The 25,196-nt window shown below is 38.1% G+C and overlaps 1 protein-coding gene across 11 annotated transcripts in view; it reads right to left on the bottom strand.

Moving 5' to 3' along the window:
- Nucleotides 1-14,293, bottom strand: part of LOC129726538 (uncharacterized) — a 54,247-nt gene extending 39,954 nt beyond the window's left edge. The window contains exons 1-3 of one of the 11 annotated variants that reach the window (XM_055683366.1): nucleotides 14,197-14,293; nucleotides 12,829-13,212; nucleotides 12,343-12,670 (exon numbers count right to left, since the gene is read on the bottom strand). In XM_055683366.1, the coding sequence (XP_055539341.1) occupies nucleotides 12,343-12,406 (64 nt within the window). In that variant the 5' untranslated portion in view covers nucleotides 12,407-12,670; nucleotides 12,829-13,212; nucleotides 14,197-14,293. The other 10 variants (XM_055683368.1, XM_055683360.1, XM_055683367.1 and 7 more) reach the window with 10 other exon arrangements.
- Nucleotides 14,294-25,196: the final 10,903 nt, after the last annotated feature.

A 25,196-nucleotide genomic window follows, 5' to 3' on the forward strand; every position in this document is an offset into this window, starting at 1 on the left:
ATTTTGAATTTGAAGACGACCACTTTTAGTTTCTGGAAAACAACCAAAAATACCTCCCAATATGGGTATTTCCGGTGTCAGATTGATGCCAGAAAGTCTGCTGATAATGACAGAATACCACCCAATACGAATATATTCAGAATTAAGGCGATGTACAGAAGCCAAAAGACGAGGATGTTGTCATTTCGATAAAACCAATTATTTCAAACGATTTGTTATTTGACTTTGATCATATCCTATGGTCGATTCGTCGTGCATTTGCAGACTTCAAACAAACCGCAAGAAATCAATGAACTTGGAACGTTCAAATAGTACGACACCACATTTAAATTATGTAGAGGCCACATATATCGATCAAAGCAGGTATAGTTTTAAGAAGTCTTTGAATTTCTCTTCTTTCCATAACTTTTGAGCCACATATCAAATTGTTATGAAGTTTGTTATTTGTAAGTTTGAGAGATGACTCGTTCGTATGACACTAGTTATGTTCAAATAAGTCATGTAATCTTTGAGATAATAGACTTTCGTTGTTTTAATAACAATTTAATACATAACGGTTGCTTAAGTTCGATTATAATCAAATGAAATGGGAACGTGTAGGGCACCACGTGTTCAATCATAATTCATCAGTTAACCCTTAACTAGCCCGCTCATCTGACAATAATAATCAAATCGGTTGTGTAGTTTCTGAGATAATGAAGTTTCGTGATTTTCACAAGTCGGCACATTACAAATGAAGTTACAGTTCGATTACAGTAAAAGTCAATAGGGTCTTCTGAGGCAGCTAGACCATTCATTTGACACTAATTTTGTGGAAATCGGGTCAGCCATCTCTGAGAAAAGTGAGTGAGCTCCAAGTAGTCATCGGAATATGTTCCTTTGCATAGCTGGATTTCACATTTTTAAACATAACAGGCAAAGTAATAGTCCGATTGCAAAACAAATCAACTGGGTCTTATGAGGCAATTAGACCTTCAATTTGACACTGATTTTATGAAAATCGGTACAGCCATCTCTGAGAAACATGAGTGAGATTAAACAGTCTTCAGAACACGTTTCTTTTCATAACTTTTGAACCACAAGTTCAATCTTTATGAAATTAAAAACTTAAGGGTTTTCTAGGTAGCCCGTTCTTTTGAGACCAATTTTGTTCAAATCGGTTGTGTAGTTTCTGAGATATTGATGTTTCATGATTTTCACATTTTTAAACATAACCTCTAAACTAAAAATCCGATTACAATAAAATTCAACAGGGTCTTATGGGGCAACAGGACCTTTCATTTGCAATTAATTTCATGAAAATCGGTCCAGCCATCTCTGAGAAAAGTGAGTGAGAATAAAAATCTGCACATACACACACACACATACACACACACACACACACACACACATACAGAAAATGCTCAGCTCGTCGAGCTGAGTCGAGTGATATATGCCATTCGGCCCTTTGGAGCACTTTTATACTTTCGGTTTTGCAAGTGATTGCTATACCTTTCTAGGAGAAAGGCAAAACCCTCAACTTTTGAATTTTAAAAAGATTGAACATGTGATTCAAAAGTTATGGAAAGAAACGTGTTCTGGAGACTGTTTAATCTCACTCATGTTTCTCAGAGATGGCTGGATCGATTTTCATTAAATCAGTGTCAAATGGAGGGTCTAGTTGCCTCCTAAGACCCTATTGATTTGTTTTGCAATCGGACTATTACTTGGCCTGTTGTGTTTACCCTATTGAATTTCGAAGACACTGCAGATGATGAAATGACTTATATCATATAAGGATTCCAGAGTATGAATGTTACAGATCCTGGCATTGACGATGGATTCCAACTATTTCCTGATGAATGCTGTTGACAGTATGATCAAATATATTGAAGCTGCTTTACGAACTAGTTTCAGTTTTGTCATATAACTTACATTTTAAGTTTAATAAAGCGGGCAATGTATATAGTTTGCGAGAATGCGAAAATGAACGGGAATAGAAGGTGTGACTTTAGGCTTAGAAAAAATTTCCCTCGTCCAGACGGGAATTTTTTTCTAAGCCTAAAGTCACACCTTCTATTCCCGTTCATTCAGATCTTGCTCCACCTGGTCTACCCATCTTGCTCGCTGCGCTCCTGGTCGTCTTCTTCCTGCCGGATTCGAGGCAAACACCATCTTCGCAGGGTATTTGTCCGGCATTCTTGCAACGTGCCCTGCCCAGCGTATCCGTCCAGCTTTAGCCACCTTTGGAATACTGAGTTCGCCGTAGAGTTGCGCGAGCTCATGGTTCATCCTTCACCTCCATATTCCGTTCTCCTGCACGCCACCAAAGATCTTCCTTAGTACGCGTCGTTCGAAAACTCCGAGCACTCGCAGATCCTCCTCGAGCATTGTCCACGTTTCATACCCGTAGAGAACAACCGGTCTTATGAGCGTTTTGTACAGGATACACTTCGTACGGGAGCTCAGTCTGTTCGACCGCAATTGCTTGTGGAGCCCATAGTAGGCACGACTTCCGCTGATAATACGCCTCCGGATCTCATGGTTGGTATCGTTGTCCTCGGTTACCAGTGAGCCAAGATAGACAAATTCGTCGACTACCTCGAACTCATCGCCGTCGATCGTAATGCTACTGCCTAAACGATGTCGGTCGGCTTTGGTTCTGCCGGCTAGCATTAACTTCGTTTTAGACGCATTTATCTGCAACCCAATCCTCGCTGTTTCGCGTTTCAGTCTGGTATACTGTTCTGCCACCGCTGCGGTTGTTCTGCCGACAATGTCCATGTCATCAGCAAAGCAAACGAATTGACTGGATTTGTTGAAAATCGTACCCCGCGTGTTTATGTCCGCTCGATTCATTACACCCTGTAGCGCAATATTGAATAGCAGGTAAGAGAGACCATCACCCTATCGAAGCCCCCTGCGGGATTCAAATGGACCCGACAATCCACCCGAAATCCGCACACAGCACTGCGTCCCATTCACCGTAGCCTTTATTAGTCTAACCAGCTTCTTTGGAAAACCGTTTTCGTCCATGATCTTCCATAGCTCTTTTCGGTCGATAATGCATACGCGGCTTTAAAGTCAATATATAGGTGGTGCGTGCGGAAAATGATTTGGGAAAGCACTTAGTAGGCGGCATTCAGGACGGAGATCGCACGATAGTTCCCACAGTCCAGTTTGTCGCCTTTCTTATAGATGTGACAGATAACCCCATCCTTCCACTCCTCCGGTAGCTGTTCTGTATCCCAAATTCTTGCAATCAGCCGGTGCAAACGAATAGCCAGCTTTTCCAGGCCCATCTTTATTAGCTCCGCTCCGTGGCCATCCTTGCCAGCCGATTTATTGTTTTTTTAGCTGCTTGATGGCATCCTTAACGCACATTTCGGCTCGCGGCACAAAGCCTCTGCGGGATACGTTGAGCTTCTGAGAAAACTTTCGCGTTTCCTGAGAATGATGCAGCTGTTCAAGCTCTGCAACTCCTCCTCCTCCAGGCGGCACTTTTTCTCCCGGAAGATTTGGGTTCGCTGCATCTTCTTCTGTCTATGTCTTTCAACGTTCTGACGAGTGGCACTGCGCATCTTCGCCGCCCGCGCAGCGTTCTCCTCATCCATCACCCTCCTACATTCGTCGTCGAACCACTCTTTTCGTTGGGTTCGTCCCACATGACCGATGACGTTCTCCGCTACGCTGTTGATGGCTGTTCTGATGGTGTTCCAACAGTCCTCGAGAGGAGCTTCCTCCAGCTGGTCCTCTTCCGGCAGCGTAGCTCGCCCCTAACCTGGAGTACAGACGCCGTTTTGAGCCGCTCCTAACATGGAGGTCAGACGCTCGGAAACTCAAAAGACCAGCACCAGCATACGACAATTTAATTGGCTAAAACACCTTGCCGGAGACAACGGAGATTGCGGGTCCCGTTTGGACGAGGGAAATTTTTTCTAATCCTAAAGTCACACCTTCTATTTCCGTTCATTTTCGCATTCTCGCAAACTACATACATTGCCCGCTCTACTATACTGAAGCTTTTCCATTTAAGGTTAAAGCGTCTCAAATAAAAAAAAAAATACTGAAGCTGGCTCTTCAATTCTCAATTTTCGTTGCGTGTAATGAAGTCGAATATCTGCTGGAAATTTGCAGAAAGAAATTCACTTTGGAATTCAGAATAGAGATTGTTTCTACATTGAAATAATAAAAAAATGAGCGGTTTAAGAGTAAGCAAACACTTTTAACATAAAAAAGTCGATTGTTTTGACGTGGAACTACGTCTCCCAGGAAGTTCGATTACATGGGAGTGTACAATAAAAATTTAAAACGGTAAAGGGGAGAAAATATGTCCAATTTCAAATACTAGCTGGTCGGTTAGTTTTCAATGAATTTTCTTCGTTCTTGCGACAATCGATTAGAAAGTAATTTATGCATCCGTCCAAATACGCCAAAAATATAATTTGATTATTCGAACTCTTGGACAATTGGGTTGTTTGGCTACTCACGGATTTCTGATTTTTATATATCAGGTGAAAAAGTGTAGTTTTCTGGGCGAAACGTGATTTAAAAAAATTGTATATCATTGTCAAGCCTTGTTGAAAAGCCGATTTCTACCCTTGATTGGTCGCTTGATGCTTGCTTTCCCTAGCCCGGCCGACAGAATTATATACCTAGTAAACCGGGAATGCACTTTTTGGTCTATATAAGAGCCTACTTCTGCTCAGTTTACTAGTTGATGGCCACTATGACGGTCCAAACTAAGCACCAGCGGGTAGCAGCAGTAGCGGTTCGCTTCAGCACATGCATTGGTGCATTCAGGGTGATCGCGAATTCTTTGAATGATATACGCTAATAATTTTTTTGATACCAAATGTCTTAGAATGAAACGTCGAAATCTGGTGTTATCTCGAAAAAAAAAATTTCGAAAAAAATTGACTTTCTGCGACTTAGAAATTTTTGATATAAGGAAGATTGCCAGCTCAACAATTTCTAAGTCCCAAAAGTCGATTTTTTCGATTTTTTTTTTCGAGATAACACCAGATCTCGACGTTTCATGCATTTTTAAGACATTTGGTTTCGAAAAAAAATGAGATCGACAATTTCATGAACTTGTGCTTTTTTTCATCGATATTTTTCGTGTAACTTCGACCACTTTGAGGCACGTATCGCAAAGTCCGATAGAGCAGTAGTTTCGCATGGAGGCTTTTTTCGAGAAGACTATCCCGGAACGTCACACCGCCGTAACGCATCTAAAAACGATCGATCAAAAATCAAAGCGGGTTGAACCTTTCTGCTTGTTTCAAATATTTACACGAAAGTCTAAAGGATGTTGCAAATAGAGCAAGATCGCGCGAAATGACCTATGGTCGAATATCGACCATTTTTGATTTGAATAAAACTTTGCACACGTATTTGGTTTAGAAAACTGAGCATTTTTACAGATGGAGAGATTTTTTACACCCATGAGATACATTCTAAAAGGGCGTATGCCTTTTGATATAGGTTTTATTCGAAGCATTGTAGCCCAGAAACCGTTGGTTGTATAGAAAATCTGTCTGAGAATGAGTTGTAGGGAATTAAAAATGCACCATATAAAAATATACACTGTGCAAAAAAAGTTTTTTTTTGACCAAAAAAAAATAAAAATAAACATTAAATTTCAATTAAAAAAAAAAAATTAGAATTTTTTTTATTTTTTTTTAAAGAAACTTGACGTTAATACGCAACTTTTAAAAAAAGTCCAGGATGGAGAAATGAAAAATAATTTTTTTATAATAGATTAATTTTTTTATAAAAATTCTAATTTAATCATTTTTCAAAATATTTGTATTCTGATGATTTTAAAAGATGCAGAGAGTCATTGTAAATCAAACAGCTCTTGGTGGTAAACATTCTAAAGGCATTGGTTTTCGAGTTATTTTAAATTTAAGCTCAATAAATTATTAATATTTCGGAAAATACACGTTTTTTTTATTTGCCCATGGTTCTCCAGCAAAAACCATACGTTCATTGGAATGCTTGATCAAAAATATACAATTCATTCTTTGACAACAAAACGATTGGATAAATAACTTAAGCGCTAAACCTTAGCCTACCTACACGTTCCCCCTTGCCGAATGTTTTATAAAAAAATATGTTTGTCGTGCAACACTACCTACTTGTTTACTAATAATAACTGTTTGTAAAGTACGCAACCAATAACTACTGGGTTACCTATAATATCTGTTTTCGTTTATAAATACGATTGCGCTTCTCCAGAAGTGTTAGTAACAGTTTGCATTTTGTGAAGATGAATAAAGTGAAAATGGAATACATCAAGCCCAAATACTGTAAACCCATTTCTGGTCATCGGTGCTCATCAAGCTTACGCAAATTAAACGAAAACGTTATTGCAAAATTAAAAATATTGGACAGTCAAGCTCATCCTAATACATCTTTATCAATTTGTGATTCGTGTAGTTATTGGAATGATAGTCAAGCCACCATTCATCCCTTCGTGGTTTACTATTCAGAATCTGGAACACTTAAGAATATCAGCTTCATCATAATATCGGAAGTACTCCATCATAATACTGTTGCGGTTCAGGTGTTCATTGCCAAATTAATGAGTTTTTTGAAAACATCAATAGAGTTAAATGAAGCGATATTAATGTCTGATGGAGCTGCCTCACAATATAAAAATAGAAAAAAATTTGCAAGTCTTTGCAAGTTCGAAACAAAATATAACGTCGATGCAGAGTGGCATTTTTTGCGACTTCTCATGGTAAAGGCCCATGCGATGCAATTGGTGGCATATTAAAACGAATGGCAGGAAATGCAAGTTCAGCTAAAGAACATGAACATCCCATATCAAGCGCAAAAGAATTGAGTAATTGTAATAAAAGTTCATCAAAAATGTCATTTAGTTGGGTATCATATGAAGAATATGAACAAGGAGTAACAGAATGGAGCAATATTTTCAAAAAATCTATAATAATAGCTGCCACACAAAAGTATTACTCTTTTGCTCCGATTTCAGAAAATAAGATACAAACGAAGCTGTTTTCAAAAGATGACGAAACATTTACTTATGATGTATATAAAATATAAGGTGAAACTAGTTCTATAAAGTATCTATGTCAAAAAAAAATTTGTTCCTAAGATAATAAAACTCGAAAATAAATATTTGATTCTTATATATATTTATATCACTTAGAACATTTAACTCTTTTCTTGAGAACCGTTCGCCCAATCGTTTTGTTGTCAAAAAATGAATTGTATATTTTTGATCAAGCATTCCAATGATCGTATGGTTTTTGCTGGAGAACCATGGACAAGTAAAGAAAAACGTGTATTTTTCTAAATAATTATAATTTTTCGAGTTTAAATTTAAAATAACTCGAAAACCAATGCCTTTAGAATGTTTACCACCAAGAGCTTTTTGATTAAAAATGACTCTCTGCATCTTTTAAAATCATCAGAATACAAATATTTTGAAAAATGTTTGAATTAGAATTTTCATAAAAAAAAATAATCTACCATAAAAAAATTATTTTTTATTTCTTCATCCTGGACTTTTTTTTAAAAGTTGCGTATTGACGTCAGGTTTCTTTAAAAAAAAAAAAAAAAATATATTCTACTCTTTTTTTTTAAATCGAAATTTAATGTTTATTTTTGATTTTTTTTGGTCAAAAAAATTTTTTTGTACAGTGTATTTTTTTTTATGGTGCATTTTTAATTCCCTACAACTCATTCTCAGACAGTTTTTCTATACAACCAACGGTTTCTGGGCTACAATGCTTCGAATAAAACCTATGCTAAAAGGCATACGCCCTTTTAGAATGTAATTCATGGGTGTAAAAAATCTCTCCACCTGTGAAAAATGCTCAGTTTGCTAAGCCGAATACGTGTGCAAAGTTAAATTCAAATCAAAAATGGTCGATTAAATTTTCGCGTATTTCCAGGCGATTTGAAATGATTTTGCTCAATATAATCATTACCCTCTTTGGATATTCCAAAAAAAAAAAAAAAAAAAATATAGATATATATATATATATATATATATATATATATATATATATATATATATATATATATATATATATATATATATATATATAAGTAAAAGTCTTTTTTGTCTTGGCGTTGGCCAGTAGTTATCGATTGAAACAACGGTGATTAATTTGTATGCAAAATACCGAAAAAATGTCGATTCACTTTAAAAAAGAAATCTTTTATTAATTTTTTTTGTACAAATGAGAAATTCAAAGTCATCATTCAATTTTTCGTTTCTAGGCGTCAAATCGGTTCTAGAAATATTATTACAGGTAAGTTCCGTTTTGGGCACGCTCCGTTTTTAGCACGTTCCGGTTTTGGAAACTTTTGGTTCCGTTTTTTTGCAACACAATTGTTTTCTGTTTTTTTACTTTTAATCTATGTTAACCTGTGATATAAGTATATACAAAACAAGATGGGTCAAGTGAATTTGCAATCAAATTCATTATTATGGCCCATTTATCGAGAGGTTATTACCAAAACTAGCGCCAAAGAGTTACATGGAACCTTTGAACGCCATTTTAACCGAATTCGTATCGAATGAATTTCGCAATATGATTAAAGGTTTAGAGTAAGGCTAATATTTGACATTATTCAGTTGATCTTTTGAAATGAAATTTGGTAAGAAATGCAACAATTCACGGTGTGGACTTCCGCGGGCTTTTATTTATACCTAGCGCGCCGTCATATTGGCAGCAACAAATATTTATGCGAAACCTACATTCAAATAGAAAAATTTGAGTTTTTTTAAGGCTGAATCATTACGTTATCTGTCATTATTTTTCTCATTTCGAAGTATCTATGCTAGAGTGGGGATTCGTTATATGGAAAAAACGAAACTTGATAGCAGAAAGCCAAAACGAAGTTTTTTTGTTCTGTTTGGGGCCCCAAACAATCCTGAATTTATTACAAGTCGATTGGTTTTGTCTCCGCTTGGCACATTGCATTTTAAATTTATATGGAGATTTGTATGGAAAACCCAACTTTTTTGCATTTTACATTCTAAAAAGCTCAAAATGGCTCAAAACATAGGTTTCATGACTTCAAACGGTAGGTTTTTTGATGCCTAACAACTTGGCCGAAGACACTAAATAGCTAGCGTGTGCCAAAACAATACTAGAGCTGTTCAAAGTTGAGTATGTCGAAATTTATGTTGCAAATCATTTTTTTCTGCCAACACTGCCAGTGTACCGGCGTCAGTCAGATTTCCATCAGAAGTTACCTCTGAAACACGTTGTAGATTCTATCTACGCCTAGAATATGGACCTAAATTTGTTTACTTGATCCAGTTGAGTATATAAACTCGTTACGACAGGTTACTTTTGATGGGAATCCTACTGACGCCGGCACATTGGTAATGTCGGCAGAAAAGAAGATTTTCTGCGTTCAAATCGACATACTCAACTTTGAACAGCTATAGCTCTTCTTAGGTACATCCTAGCTCTTTAGTGTCTCCTACAAAGTTGTTAGGCATCTAAAATTCTATATTTTAACATAATGTAGTGCATCATTAGAGCATTATTGAGCTTTTTAGAAAGGTAAATGCAAAAAAATAGGTTTTGCCATAGAAAATTTCATACAAATTTGAAATGCAATGCGCCAAGCGGAGACAAGACCAATCGACTTCAGATAAGTTTAGGGTTGTTTGGGATCCCAAAAGGAACCAAAAAAACTTGGTTCTGGAAAATCATTTTTCTCCACCCTAATCTATACCAGAATCTTTTCTGGGTCCATAGACGATTTTTTTTATGAAATCTATATAGTGATTCAGAAAGCGTGGAACCATTAAAGGATTTTTGAAGTGTGTTTATGAAATGGGGGTATGACTGATGTAACCACATAAGCGAACACAATATTCAATATGTCGTACGATTGATAAAATGATGGACAATTTTGTGATTCTTTAGTTATCGTTATCACTTCATTGTTGAACAGTGAAAATTTCCTAAAAGTTTTAAGGTCGAATTTTCACGAACAATGTACCAATCACATGCGAGCACGCCTGGCACAAACTTAATGAGCAGACACCAGCCGCTTGCTGTAATATCCTCTATAGCAGTGGCATTAAAAATTGACAAAATCTCCCCGTCCCAATAGTTCAACTAATGTTTGCTTCCATAAGCCTAGACTATTTTGATGTCTTGAAGGTGAAGCTTTTTCGGAAAGTTCGTAAGAACCTCCTCTAACAGACAGTTTAACGATCTGCTATTAAAATGTTATTGAAACCGATGTCTTGAAGAAAAAGCGGTCGTGTCTTGGATACCACTCTCCTACTTTTCAAAATATTGCCAGATCGTTCATTGGTTCGTAGTAATGAAGTTTCAGCCTCAGGCTGCAAGACTCATGAAGATCGAGTGACTTATTTTCCCTGCGCTAATGCATCTGGTACACACAAGCTTCCGATTCTTTTGATTGGGAAAACATTTTTTGTGAAGGTGTTCAAGTGATCGTTTGCATTCTCGCTCATAAAACAAATTTGAAGACACTGTAGGGTGAATTCAATGTCCAATTACAATTTTGATGTTAACATTTAAAAATTATAAAAATAACAAAAAATACCTCAGAATTGAATGTTCCGTTTTTGGTAACTGAAAATGAAAGAGCGTGTTGCCAAAAACGGAACTTACCTGTATTGCGAAGTATTGGAATATTTTCGTTAGCTGAGGGATCTTCAGACATCGAGAGATGCTATCTTCCAGTTTCTGGGCATAGCGATATATCGGAGAGCATTTAAACCTTGTTTTAGTCTAATATAGTATTTCAGAAATTGAATTTTAAAATAGTAAGTATCTTAGGTTCGAAAATACCAAGTATCTGAGCAGTTTTTTAACTGACTTTTTCATTATTTTCTTGATTTTCATATCGATTTGCAGGAATTCTTCATTTGATTTCTCTACAACGGCAATCAAGTTAATTAGGTCATACCTTACGGAAAGATACCAAGCTGTTTTCTGTAATCATGTTCTGTCTTCCTTTCAGCCAATTTTATATGGCGTCCCACAAGGATCCGTCCTTGGTCCACTTTTATTTTCGGTTTTCATTAATGACTTGTCTACTAGCCTAGATTATTGCTCGATTCACTTGTTCGCGGATGACGTTCAGGTTTACTTTTGTACTAACCATAACTATGACATTAATGATATTGCTATAAAAATAAACTACGACTTGAACAAAATATCGTTATGGTCGAATACAAACCCTCTATTTGTTAACCCCCAGAAAACTAAAGCTATACTGTTTTCCAAAGCTTTACTCACTCCTCCACAATTTTATTTTCAGGTTGAGCAAATTCATTTCGTAGATAAAGTAAACAACTTAGGAGTTATTTTCACACGTCAGCTTAAATGGGATGCCCACATTAATGCCCAGTGTGGAAAGATTTATGGCGCGTTGAAACGTCTGAATTTAGTTACGAAACACTTACATATTACAACAAAGCTGCGGTTATTCAAATCATTAATACTCCCTCATTTCATTTATGGTGATTCCCTTTTCGCTAATTCTGCTGTGGGTGTTTTGAATAAGCTTCGTATGGCTCTAAATGCGTGTGTAAGATATTTTTATAATCTTCCCAGATATTCTCATGTTTCACATCATCATGCAGCTCTACTAGGTTGCAGTTTCTCACTTTTTTATAAATACAGATCTTGTCACGCAATTTTTAAAATCAATATGACTAAGAAACCTGCGTATCTTTTTTCGAACTTGACGCCTGTAAGAAATCTCCGAACATGAAACTTTTCTGTACCGCGTCATAGTACCTGGGAGCCTGTGACTATGGCTCAGCACTTTTTGTTAGAAGCATTGTTCATTGGAACTCGTTACCGTCTTCAATCAAATCTCTTACAAACTTAGCAGTCTTCAAGCGCAATTTGCTGGCATGGCTTAACAGTACAAATTAAATAAAAGAATTAAAAATAAGAGGAAACACAAAATAAACTAATACAAATAAATATTTTTTTTTTAAGTTAGAAGCTACATGAAAGATAGACAGCCAATCAATGATAAATCTTTTTGTAACATATTAAAAGGCATTGCCTTACGTTACATATGTTAATAAATAAATAATAATATTGGAATTTACATCACCCTTAAGCCATATTTAAAAGTATTAAGCAAACATGGTTAAAACCTTTTCACTAGTGAAATTCGGAATCCAGAATTTACGTATTTTTGCGTATTTTTTAAATTTTTTTGTGTGCACTTTCAGGGTTTTCTATGTTCAAAGATAAAAAAGCACTAACTTGTTGATTTATTATTTATCGCCCATTGTAGAGCTTTAAACATCCTGTCTATTGACCAAATTCTTTTCATGTACCACGAAATCGCACCTTTGTCACCTACCTATTGTTGCAAAAAGCGTCAGCAGCAGAGCCGGTCGTAAATCCAACATGTTTGACAGGATCATACTGTTTTCTGTTGCTTTTCCCACTCACTTTCCGAAGCCTGTTAAGGCTTTAACTTTGGAGGTGAAGCTAACAGGCGTAAGACCCCGTGCTTTACTTATGCTTTCTTTTTTTCACTCCAACACGCAAACACGAATGTAACTGAAAAAATGCCCAAGGCATAACACAACACCTCAGCTTGCTCTTCTACTGGGTTTCCTTCTGAATGGCGTTCCACTCAGTACATTTCAACTTCACACAATTTACAGGCACTCGAAGAATGTGGGCTGGGGAAAGCGGAAAAACTTTACTATTGCTGGAGGTTTATTTATTTTCACTTCGAAAACAATCGTCGCAAGGGATTGCAAATTTACTTTCGAATACATCAGTTCACTGAATTTTTTTTCTGCATCTTCTGATATCATGACAGAATGAAACGACTCACTTTTAGTATGTATCGGCAAGCCATCGGTAGCAGCCAGCTGTCCATGCTTTCGACTCCATGCAATTGGGAATTTTTTATGGTCGCATCCGCGTTGGAAACTTTCATGTCAGACGTGGGTTCCTAACAGGTGGAATGGATCAAACCGCTCGCGATGTATTCGTACTAAATGAGGAATTTCCGGCGACTTTTATATTCTTTATACAAAACTTATTTTCAGAATTTATCGATTTTCTCACCAGGAAGACAATTTAATAGCCTCTTTAACAATTTAGAAACCACAAAGATTGGTCGGAGGCATCTATACAGGGTAGATTTTACAACACACAACTCTTCATTCAATTGAACCAAGATGTATTTGTTCGTTTTGATTTAGTTTTCAGTCGTCTTCCGGTTATGTTAAAATGCGAATCGTGAAAATTTGATTAAAATAATTTTTAAGTTTAAGATTTATATTGGATGCACTTTATGATTTTTTGATGTTTCGGCAAGCAGTCTTCTTCAAACTGTCGGTTTTAACTTTATAGAGAAAACTGCATACAGAAACATCAAAAATCTTATATAAAAGTTCATCTGGGCAGAATCTAATTTTAATTTAATTTTTTTTTCTGAATTTTACTTTTAATTTCAAAGTTGATCTACATTTCATTATTAAATCATATGTTTATGTACTACAGCATAATTGTTATCATTTGTTTTAAGGAAAAGCAAAAGATTTCTTTCATTATCACGAAATTTGCAGAAAAAAATTGTGGATTTAACAGAAAGCTTGTGTTTTACTCAAAATCGTTTTTAAAATTTGTGACTAAAACAAAAACAAGGTAAAAATATAATGGTAAGAAGAAGAAATAAAAACTATTTTACAAATTTAAACCAACATTATAAGTTGACTTGACTGCAATCAACTGTCCCGGAAGAGTGTAATCATTCTCTGGTATCGTTTTCAGGCAGGTATTTAAGCCAAAGAAAACACTGTTGGATGCACTATCAATTTATCCTACCATCTAACTATTCCAACCAACATATTTCGTGCCCCGGGGAGAATAAAAGTCTTTCATCACAATGAAACGACTCCAATACACTACATGGATCGGCAATATGCTTGCCCGGAAGACATCATTCTGTCTGGTCTAGTCGGTTTCTCTGCTACTAATCCTTCTTCACATTCCACATCTGTGCCAAGCTTGGTAACGAAAATAACTTTCAGGTCAGCTTCAGAAACTTTGCTATCATAAACTAGCATATACACATATCGGACTTATGCACATTCACTAAAAATACTTTTCTCCACATAATCACATGATGAAGGATGCATCATATTTTTAATACATAAATTTTATCCAGATAACAAACATTTTAAGGTTTTCTTACAATCAGCCAGACTTCCTATTTCTCAACTTGTCAGCTAGTAGTCCGTATCGCAGAAGTCCTCTCGGCGAAAAGGATGCTGCCGCGGTGACTCGCAACCGACGACTGAAGTCGCACTTTCCGGTACCGAACGCAGGTGGACTCCATGCACTCGAATGAACTGCTCACAGGAAGCTGTTCGTCTGCGATCGGAGTACAGTCGACCACGAAATGTCACGTGGTTTGATGCCAACAGAAGCAACTGAGTACCATTCGGCTCAACACGTGGTTCTTCGGCTCATGTTTACAGTACCAACAGGTGCGTTTGATAGCCAGTCGGATATGGTTGTCATGCGCAGCATCTAGTGAAAGAAATTTTGTTCTAGTCGTTACAGATCCTCGGCGAAAACATTTCATTCGTTGCTCCGATTAGGTCCAATTACAATCGAACTCCGATTAGCTTTCTACAAACAAGCTAGCATTCATTCTAGTTACAGGCGAACATTGTAAATTTTGTTATTACTATGCTAATCACCTGCAAGTTAAAATCGAATAGCTGAAATCGCAAAGAGATTTTCAAACGTTTTAGAAGTTATTTTTTTCAGTTGCCCACTAGGGTGGGACAAAAAATAAATGTTAGCTTCCGTGCACTTTTCGTGTTCCTTATGGGTCCCATAACAACTGTGCAACTTTTTAGATCGATCGGTGAAACGCCCGATTCTTAAAGCTTCCATACGATTTTATATGGGAAAATCCACTTTTTCAATACTTCAAGTTGGTTCTTAAAAAAATACATGATATTTGTAGGAAATTTTCCTGGGTAAAACTCTTCTCTTTGCTGGTGTTATTGTCGACGATCACCGGCGACCCCAAATGTATGAATTCGTGGTGGCGAACCAGCCTGTGGCTTAAGGCCACCCTAATAAAGTAATAAAAAAAAAGTATGAATTCGTCGACCACTTCAAGCTCATCGCCGTCTACATAGACTTGAGTTGGGAGCCTGATGTTGTTTCCAACGCATTTATCTGCATTCCGATTCATATGGCTTCGGCTTTCGTTCGGGCGTAGGTTTCCTCCACAATCGCAAAGTTACGCGCTATGAGATCAAAGTCATCCGCGGAGCCCAGAAGCTGAGCCGACCTTGTGAAAATCGTACCCCTTTCGCGATGTGCCACCTACGGCTCACGCCCTTAAGGACGATGTTGAACAGCAAACAAGAAAGTCCATAACCTTGTCTTAACCCGCTGCGTTATTTAAATGGCCTAGACAGTATGCTAGCAACACTCACGTAGCACATAACTTGCACAATGATGCCTTGATCAATCGCATCAGTTTATCCGGGAATACGATGTCGTGTGCATGGTTTATCATGTATAGATGTTCTCGATCAACGGTATCGTGAGCAGCCGTGAACCTAATAAAGAGATGATGTGTGGTCACATTTTATTCGCGACATTTCTGTAAGATCTATCGGATTAAGAAGATCTGGATCATGGTGGCGTAGGCTTTTAAAGGCCAGTACAGTGCGCCGGCCAGCACCACTCTATCATGTTCACAGAGCTCGCTCGGCAATCCATCTTTACCAGCGGCTTTGTTGTTCTTCAGCTTCCCTATCTCACAACGAACATCGGGGTTGGTACTCGGTAATCTGCCGCTGGTGCTCCTTGGTCAGTTCCTATTCCGCTTCTGCATGCCATATCACCACCCACTGAAGTACGCCTTCTACCAGGCGACTCGCTAGCATCTATGGAAAGGTTTTCAGCTGCGTCACTACATATGTCGGCTTTCGGCACATAGGCCCTGCGAGTCTGGTTTACCTTCCCATAGAATTTGCGCGTATCACTGGCACGGAACAACTGCTCAAGTTTCTCATGTTTATGATTTCTACACCAGCCGTCCTCAAGAGGCGATGCGTGTAGCCCCTCCGCCGTGGATAAAAGCTTCCAGCCATTTGTCTTAGAAGAATTGGCCGTCGCTGAAAAAAATGACCGCCTTGGTTTTCTGTATGGTCAGGTGATTTCCAACAGGTTATGTGGATGCCTTTACGGGGAAAGAAGGTACTTTGGACTACCAGTCTTCAGGATGCTGCAAAGTTAACGCATCGCTGGCCGTTGTCGTTCATCCAGATGTGCAGGAGTGAGGGTTGATCGATGGTTTGTACATTTCTTACCTTCCAATTTTTGTGATCATTCCCTCGCTGAGGATCTAGATGTCTTAACGCGAGCAGTAACGCAGAGGCACCGCATTTGTCCACTCCAGATCAGTCGCTATTTAAGCCGAGCCTGACATGGAAAACATACGTTCCGACAAGCTGTCCCTCAAGGAGAACAGCTCACTTTTCCTTGTCAGCATACGATCAAGTTCCCACCGGCTCACCGATCTTTCCTTGGTTGCTCATATTCCAGTCTGTTGATGCTCAGGACCACACTGGGATCTATTTCATGCTAACTAGTACGGGATGTACTGCTGGTACGCACTATCCAACCGTTTACCAACTTTTTCGTACATTCGTATGACAGTTACGAGATAATATCTCTTTGTGTCTTGCGGAACTGAGAAAATGACATAATATGAAAAAAGGCGGAGCCACGCACGATATAGGTCTAAAATAAACATCGCGTAACGAGATAAAATTAAGGTCAAAATCCTTTAAAAAACTAGATGTTACGTGCGTGGGGACACCGTACGCGGTCTGATCATAACGCATCTATGTGATAACTTTATGAAATTTACAATTGCATCAATCGGCCTTTTTCAAGATTATTACACGTATTGGGAAGACGTTGAATGATATGAATGATTTTTATTCAAGTTTCAACTGTCATCAAAATCCGCTTCAGATACGCTGTAGTTTGATGTTTCCCACAACTTGACAATACTGTGCATAAACACCGGTAGGTATACACAAAACTGATCCGATTCCGATCAAAAGTTTGACTAAACTCGTTTTTGAAAATTTATTACACCTCAGTCGAAATATTGGAAAGTCTTCAGGAAGATGGTAAATGTGACTTCACAGCATCATTTCGAATCCCTTTCTCATATCCACCAGTCAACGTCAGCACGAGTTTTATTGTCCCCCAACCGCACAGCTGCAATATGCAATACACTACAGCGCAATAAATTGTCGCGTGGCTGAGAGTGCATCATCTCCTGCTATCTACTTTCATCTGGCACGAGCAGATTTTGTTAATTATTCTTTCTAATAGGATAGAATTTCTTATTTTGTTGAAAGGCTATCGGTCCAGTTCCACTGTTTGCCATCATGGATTGAGATTTATTTCTCGTATATCCGTATTATATAAGAAAAAGAATTTCGCGCAACTTGTCCAAAGGCCTTAAGTAACATGAGAGATTCTCTCCTTTCTCACTCTGTGTCGATGATTACAGCGTCAGGGGCCATCCACGTTCCGCGTGGACAATTGTTTAACGATTTTCACCCCCCTCCCCCTCCGTGGACATCAGCCTATATTTTTTCTAAAAGTTTGGTACGAACCAGGGACATTTTACAGACTCCCCCGCACCTCCTAAATCTCTCCACGTGTATTTAGGTTTTCAACGATTTTTTCCACAAATCGAAAGATTATAATATTGACAAGCCTACTATGCAATGAGTATTGTGAAAAATATAAAAATAACTTAGATATTAAATAAAAAGAAAGTAAACAAAGATTCTCGTTTCTCAATATTACTTAGGTCCTTTTAAAAACTTACTCGCGAAACTGGGTAAGCGACATAGTTTGCTAAAAAGGTGGAGCCTCTCATTACATGGGTCTAAAATAAACATCGCGAACAGAAGGCGAGCTAGGGATTGGTTAGCCGTCACTGTTCCAACTGTTTTTTCATTGAAAAGACATGCTAATTATTATACCAACAGTTTTTGTTGAGGATCTCTTTGGAGAAAATAACAATGCATGCAAAATGGCACCTCGCAGTACAATTCTACAGTATACCATCCTGTTCTCAGCTATCGAAGCGAACTGAGGATTTAGTATGCATTCCCTTCTACTCGTTTTTAGAAAGTTTTTCTATACAACCTACTGTTTCCACGCTACAACGCTGTAAATAATGTATATTTTCAAATACATTCGCCCTTCTAGCAATTCACGGTGGGATCTTCCATGTGCAATTTAAAATTTTCGATAGTTTGAATTAACCTTGACTGCCCATTACTAATCGGAAAAAAAATATTTTTTTATTTTGATCAATCAAACTAATTGTGCTTTTAACACCCAAATTATAATTTTCGATTTCAGCCTACGATGAGCTAAAATCAAAGCCAAAACCAAATTGCGTCCGTTGATATATTCCATGTTGTATGCAGCTGTCAAAATCATACGAATAAAAAAACTACTTGCTGCTAGTTAAGCAGTACTGAATGATTGGATTACAAAGAAAATAGCATGGATAGTTGACCAAGCGTTGAGAGCTAAATTCAATCAAGAAGGGCTTTCGAAGTAATTCTCCAAGGATTTGCTCCGTGCGATTGGTTTTGTTCCTGTTAAAATCAATCGAATGTCAATCCTGTCTGAATTGTGAGAATAATACGCATAGGATTGAGAACAGATGCATTGTTCATGAGATATGAAATCGAATGCGTTTCGTTAGGTTAATTATTATACATGTTGTCACTTAAAATACAAACATTATCACCTTCAAAACTCATTCTTTGTTGAGCGTAAAATAAGAGCAAATGTTCATTCGCATACCCAAGATTCATCAAAATAGTTGTCATAATTTAGGTATACACAAAGCGCTTTATTCGTTGCTACCACGTCCACGAATGCATCGCTCCCAGTTGCCATGAACTCGCCCCTAAAGGGGCATAGCATTTGTATGGAGCAGTCAAATTAACATAAATCACACGTTTTTTTGCCGGCTACACTCCACGCTCTGTTCTCCGTCGCTCCCGGTTGGCACTAATCCAGAAAATGAGAACAATTTATGTTTTTTAGAGGTACAGCCAAGATAACCGATTCTATTGCTTATCTACGTAATTTTGGTTTTCTTCTCTCATCCGCAAGGGCAGTAGAGTTTTTATAAGGATGAAATTGCGATTCGAAACTGGAGGGCAAGGATATTTCTGTTCGCTGGCTAGTGTGCTTTTGGTCTGTTTTTCGGAAGCGTTCGACATTTACGTAATACAGGACAAAGATGGTAATTTGAATAGTTGAAAGAACCGGGTGATTCATGCTGGTTCTTCTCAACTGTGAAGTAATTTATTAGCGCTTTACTTGTTGGAAATTCCGCCGGAAAACAGATCGAGATGAAGGTATGCTTCTTTCTGGTTGGATGTTTTCTGATCCAGATTCATCTGTGCCACGGTGATGGATGTTACTTATTCGCAAAGCAAAATATACGTCTAATGCCTTGAAACCTGTCTTCCAGTTGGCTCTAAAGTTACAAACATTGGCTAGTAAATTGAAAATGGAATTAAAAAAAAATGTATTGGATTTTCTAAATTAAGGCTCACCATATCATGTGATGCAACGACAAGCGACGGGAATCTAACCTCCGATAAATTAGCAATTCAAATCTCTTTTCTCTCCCAGGCGAGCTAGTAATTCTGTTCGGGGTTTCGTGTAAACCGTGTACGAAACTGCGTGTAATTTATTACACGTGACAATTGTACCCAGCCAGTCAAAGTTGTTCGCATATTATTATCCTGACCTGTCTCTCGATGGGCGACTGGAGAAGCACTGCCCCATGTCGTGTCATCCAACCGCAACTCGGATTGAATATAGAAGGACGAGCGCCTGATAGCGGCACTCTCGGTAGGGTGACAAACATTCCGATTTCACGCCAGCGAAAACGATTCTATGGCTCATCCGGGACAAACTGAAATTGTGCTTTACATGGTCGGTTGAATGGTTGGCTGACTGACTGGCTAACCGACTGCTGGATGCTGGTCTGACACTGGAAAAGTTTTCGAGAATTCAAAGAAAAACATCTTACCCCACTGGGTGCTGGTAGAAAATATGAACTTGTTTGGATAGGCCGTGATGGGCACGCTCGTTTCTATTCACTAGCATAAACAAGTTCGTGAATCAACTGGAATGTACCAGATTTCACCGAAAGCGAAGCTGGATGCAGTGACAAAACTGTAGCTGGGATGAACGCACTGAAGTGGCGGGAGCTCACCAGATCCAAAATCTGCATAAAATGTTATGCAAATTAACAGTTCGCGCAGAAGTTTTTGGTTTTGAAAAGTTGTTTTAAGTGCTCTCGTCTTCCTTTTTGGTTTCCTTACTTTCGGTGCAAGGGAGCGGCAAAATGGAACTGGATGAAAAGGATACATGTGTTAAACAGATTCACTATTTTTTGGGCGATGATTCAGATATGAATAGCATCTGTTCTTCTTTTACTAGGTGTGATTTATTCTAGTTATTCACCTTTCCGTCAAAATTTGCAACTCAACAATGCTGATTGTGTACCAAAAACGAGATCGTTTTTATAGTAGTAAATTCATTGAAAAAAAAATTTTTTTTGCATAATCTTTTTCTGCAGGCAGTGTGAAAGTAATGGTTGCACATACTTAAACAGAACCACTTAAACGAGTTGATGTTTGTACAGAAGATTGCGGAGGTCCGGACACCTTATGAGGATGCCGGATGACAGCCTTGTGAAATCACTTCTCTTCGACAACCCTACCGGCACCAGAAAAAGTGAGGCGCAGCGTACACGATGACTGGACCAGATCGAAGGAGACGTTTGGTGAGACGCCTGGGAAACTTATGAAATTCACCAAGCAACATGGCGACAACTTCTTGATACAGCACAAGCCACCACAGCTCTCATCTGATTGGTAGGTAATATCATATTTTGAAATTTGGACCATTTCATGTGGATCTCATCAATTTTTCAGGGGATTTGGATAGGCAAGCTGCTTTAAAGTAATGGCACAAGAAAAAAGTTAGCTGTTTCAGTCATACTCGGGGTGTCTAACTCCTGAAACAAGGGTAAGAAGGAACCTCTTTTAACTAATCAGAAATTTATTATTGTATCAAAAATATTCAAGCAAATCCCCAAATCTTCGAGCTTATCTATCGTAGCGAACAATTCCATTTCAACTTTTTTCCTCAGTTTTCGCGTCAAAATTGAAGGAGTAGATCTCACGCTTCAAGCTTTCCCGGAAATTCTCAATGAGACGCAGCTGGGGGACGTTGGGCGGGTTTTCCGACTTGGGTACCACATCCATATTCATCTCCTCCAACGATCACTTCGAATAGTGGGCCCACGCCAGATCCGGCCAGACCACTGCGTCTTCGCCCTTGAGGTATTTCTTGATGAAAGTCGTAACTTCCGACAGGCACTTCGTACTATAAATTTCCTTCTTCACGGCCAGTGCAGAGCAAAAAAAAAGCGGCTTTGCTGATTGTCAGCCACAGCAGCTCCTTGGGGAATTTGGGGTGTGAAATGAACTTCATATCGGAACTCACTTCCTCGACCATCTTATTCAGCCGATGCCGCTGCGTCATTGCCTGCAGCTCCGAGACCAGTGGACGAGACCCCGCCTTCTTTTTTACTGTTCGGCCGGTTGTACCGACCTCCCGACCAAGCGCTTGCTGCGATGTAGCCGCTTTTCCCTCGGTCTTCCTCTTTAGCATCCTTTGAAGCTCCTTGTCGCTCAGGCTCGTCGGCCGTCTGGAACCGGGTTTTCTTTCGATGCTCTGATTATTGTTCAATAGTGCCAAGACGTTGTAGACGCCGGGACGGGCGTAAGTGCTGCATGATGACCGTTTCAGATGTGGCGGGGTACCGTTTTTTGAACGCGCACATGTAAACGCAAACGGAGTAACTGAACTGTTTTCGCCATCATGGTTTGAATTCGACTGATAGAACCATCAAATTTTTTCTACTGACTTATGGGTTACTATGATTGATGCTGCATGGGTAGCTTCGTCAGTTCGTGCCCATGAAAAATCGGCAATTTTTTTTTTTTAATTTTTTTTCAGTTAAACTGTTAAACGAGCATTTTGAAGCATGTCATTTTTATTTTATTACATGATTTAAATAGAGTTCGTTGAGTGAATTCGGTTTCAAAAGGGGTTTTAAAACTTCGATCCATAATATGATGAAAATTGTTTAACAATTAGGACCGCTCTTGAACCTGATTATTATTTTTTTTTGTGGTATAATAATTGTTAAAAATACAACCAAGGGGTTTAGGAACGGCCCTGCACCTATGAATACAAAAATTCTAGGAGAATCGTTGTTTTTCCTTAAAATTTTTCTATAATAAATTTAATTGTTTTATTGCAGCTCAGCTCACTGTAAAACAACAGACACCTAAAATATTTATGATTGAACATGCAACGGTAAATATGTCAACCGATACCTGGTGAGTTTGCTTGCTCGAACAGTGTACCATTGGCATTATAAAAAAATAGTACGCTGGCGCCACATTATTTCTCCGTTCACTCTGAGGCAAAAAGTACCCATTCTTTGTGATGTTCGGGTTCATCTTTTCCGCGCCAGTTCAAATAAATGGTCGTTCACATCTATAAACCCATTTCAAGCCGGTGTATGTGAAAACGTAAAACTAGCCGCCGGAATCAGCGGAAGTTATAAGATTTATCGGTGCTCGGCGTCCGCTTTTAGTAACTCAATTTGCACTAATTTATTTACGAGAAATCAGATAAGTGTCCCGGAGTGGCAGCAAAAAAGGGGGAAACCCGTATGTAATGAATCAATGTGAGATGGCACCTAAGCGCCAAATTTATAGTTTCGTTTTCGCGGGAACACTGAGAGGCATGGTGAAGTTCTTGATAGCTGGAGAAACATGAACTGCGACAATTTGTTTACAAATTAATTTTAGATTATTTTCAAGAAATTACTGAGACATCAAAAACAATATTTAAAACTTTCTCTTTGTATGCAAAATTCTAACTGCAACTGTGTGTTTAACCCGAGGACAGCATTAAAAATAAAAAAAGTAATCTGCAATTGTGCAATCATAAGCCCCCTCCTTTCTCCATGATCTTCAGCAGACTGAGTCGCAACAGAGAACATGCAGCGGCACAGCCAGGAAGGAAACAATCTATATTGCTCTTCCGACAAGTAATGTCCACTCTTCCGCTTGTAATGTCAACTGGGGTACGACTGCAAACTTTACTCGTGAGTAGATCGGTTTTCTTACAAGTTCAGCATATCCGCCTTGCAATCCTTTCATCCTCCCTAAGGATTGCATTTTACTATGCTTCTTCTCAGTTGTCGGTGGATGGTGGATGGCGCTATAGAAGAAATATAAGCGAAAGCGAGAGCTAAGGCTGAATCAATTTTATAGAGCATGTAAAATTGATTGCCATCTTCTTGCTAGTCCGTTTTCCTTAGGCGAGCTTTTCCTTCCTCGGGAGGAGCTTTGCTTATGCGAAAGTAAGCAGTTTTACACACTCCATTATATCATTCTAGCAGGTAATTATGTGTGTATTACCGCATGATAAAATACCACGGGACCTTGGTGCTGTGAACAATTTATGTTACGGCCCACAAGCAACAGTAATGTTGTATTTCCACTACAACTGGAGTGTTGAAATATACGATCAACTTCCCAAGCAATAACAGGACAGGCTTTCACATAGCACTTACAAACGAATGCGTTTTAGATTTATCTTTCAATTTATTCATTTTTTAATCTTTCTTTCGCATTATAAAGTTTTTTCTTTACCTAAATATCACAAGAGTGAATCATGATCGGACTACTTCGGCAGGTCTACTACAACATTCTAATGCAAAGCTGTCCCCAAACAAATTGATGATGAAAAAGTCAAGTTACAAACTCTAAATTCGACTTCCTAAAAAATTGTTTTCAGGTTGACCGAACGTGATTTATGAAAGAATGGCTTTTTAAGCTACAAAACCACTCTTTTGCATTTTATGCAATTTTGTTCGATTCTCACATTTTTCCATATATTTTTTTTATTTTTGTAGGGTAAATATTGAATATTTTACATGGTTTGGTTCACTCACAAAGCCCATTTATTTTTCCCATAATTTTTAGATAAAACCCTTTAAAACATAAACATTAACATAAACATTTTTTCTTTGCTTTGCTTTTGTATGTTCGGAGAAGTTTTAGGATATTCAAAAATGCATCTATGAATGTAGAATGATGAGTAATTGATCCACCAATTTGTGAGATATGAAATTTAATATTCAATCAGATTGAGATAGACGCAAGGTATATTCGACAAAATTTTAGGTTACCTCGAACCAAGAAACTTTGCCGAAGACATCATGTTTCCGAATTTTTTAACCTCTTACTAAGTTATCAGCCATCCAAAAATGAATTTCTTTTCTGAACATTGTTATTTTTTATCGCCCAAAATAAAAAAGTTATTTGACATATTTGTGAAAATGCTTAGTTTTCCATCATATATTTTTTTGATTCTCGCTTTTATTCCGTCGGTCTAGTTCCGCCACTGTTGTCGAGAGGCGACTCCACCCGGGACCCTAACTTACGACCCGTTGATTAACGGACCGGCGCCTACTAGCCGTTGGCGATGGAAGGCGTGATCCCAGAAATTTTTCGCCTCAGAAAATCTCCCGGTGTCGGCTAGGAATCTAGAATCTTGGAATCTTGAATCTAGACCAGTTAGGTTGGTTGTGAGTGGATCTCAGCCCAAGGATAAGATAAGATACCAAGGATCTTTTTCCAAATAAATTTTCGTCGTGAATCCCCCTTTCCAGTGAAAATTTAAGTTTCTGACTGAAAACATTCTTTGTGTGTGTTTTAAAGGTTTTTTTTTTCTAAAAATTTTGGAAAGAATAAACTTTATTGCGATGTTTGATGGGCTCTGTGGGTCAAATAACTGAATGCGATACTGAACCAAACCATGTGAAATATTCAAGAATAACCCTATAAATTAAGAAATATATGGAAGAATGTGGGAATCAAACAAAAGTGCAAAAGAGTGATTTAGGAAGTCGAAATGTTCTACAGAAACACTATAAACATAATATAACATAACATAACATTATCTTTCATTTTAGAGTTGAGCACCTTGACTTTTGCAACATCGTTT

This window comes from Wyeomyia smithii, chromosome 3 (genome assembly GCF_029784165.1).
Source record: "Wyeomyia smithii strain HCP4-BCI-WySm-NY-G18 chromosome 3, ASM2978416v1, whole genome shotgun sequence".
In the NCBI taxonomy this organism is placed as follows: domain Eukaryota; kingdom Metazoa; phylum Arthropoda; class Insecta; order Diptera; family Culicidae; genus Wyeomyia; species Wyeomyia smithii.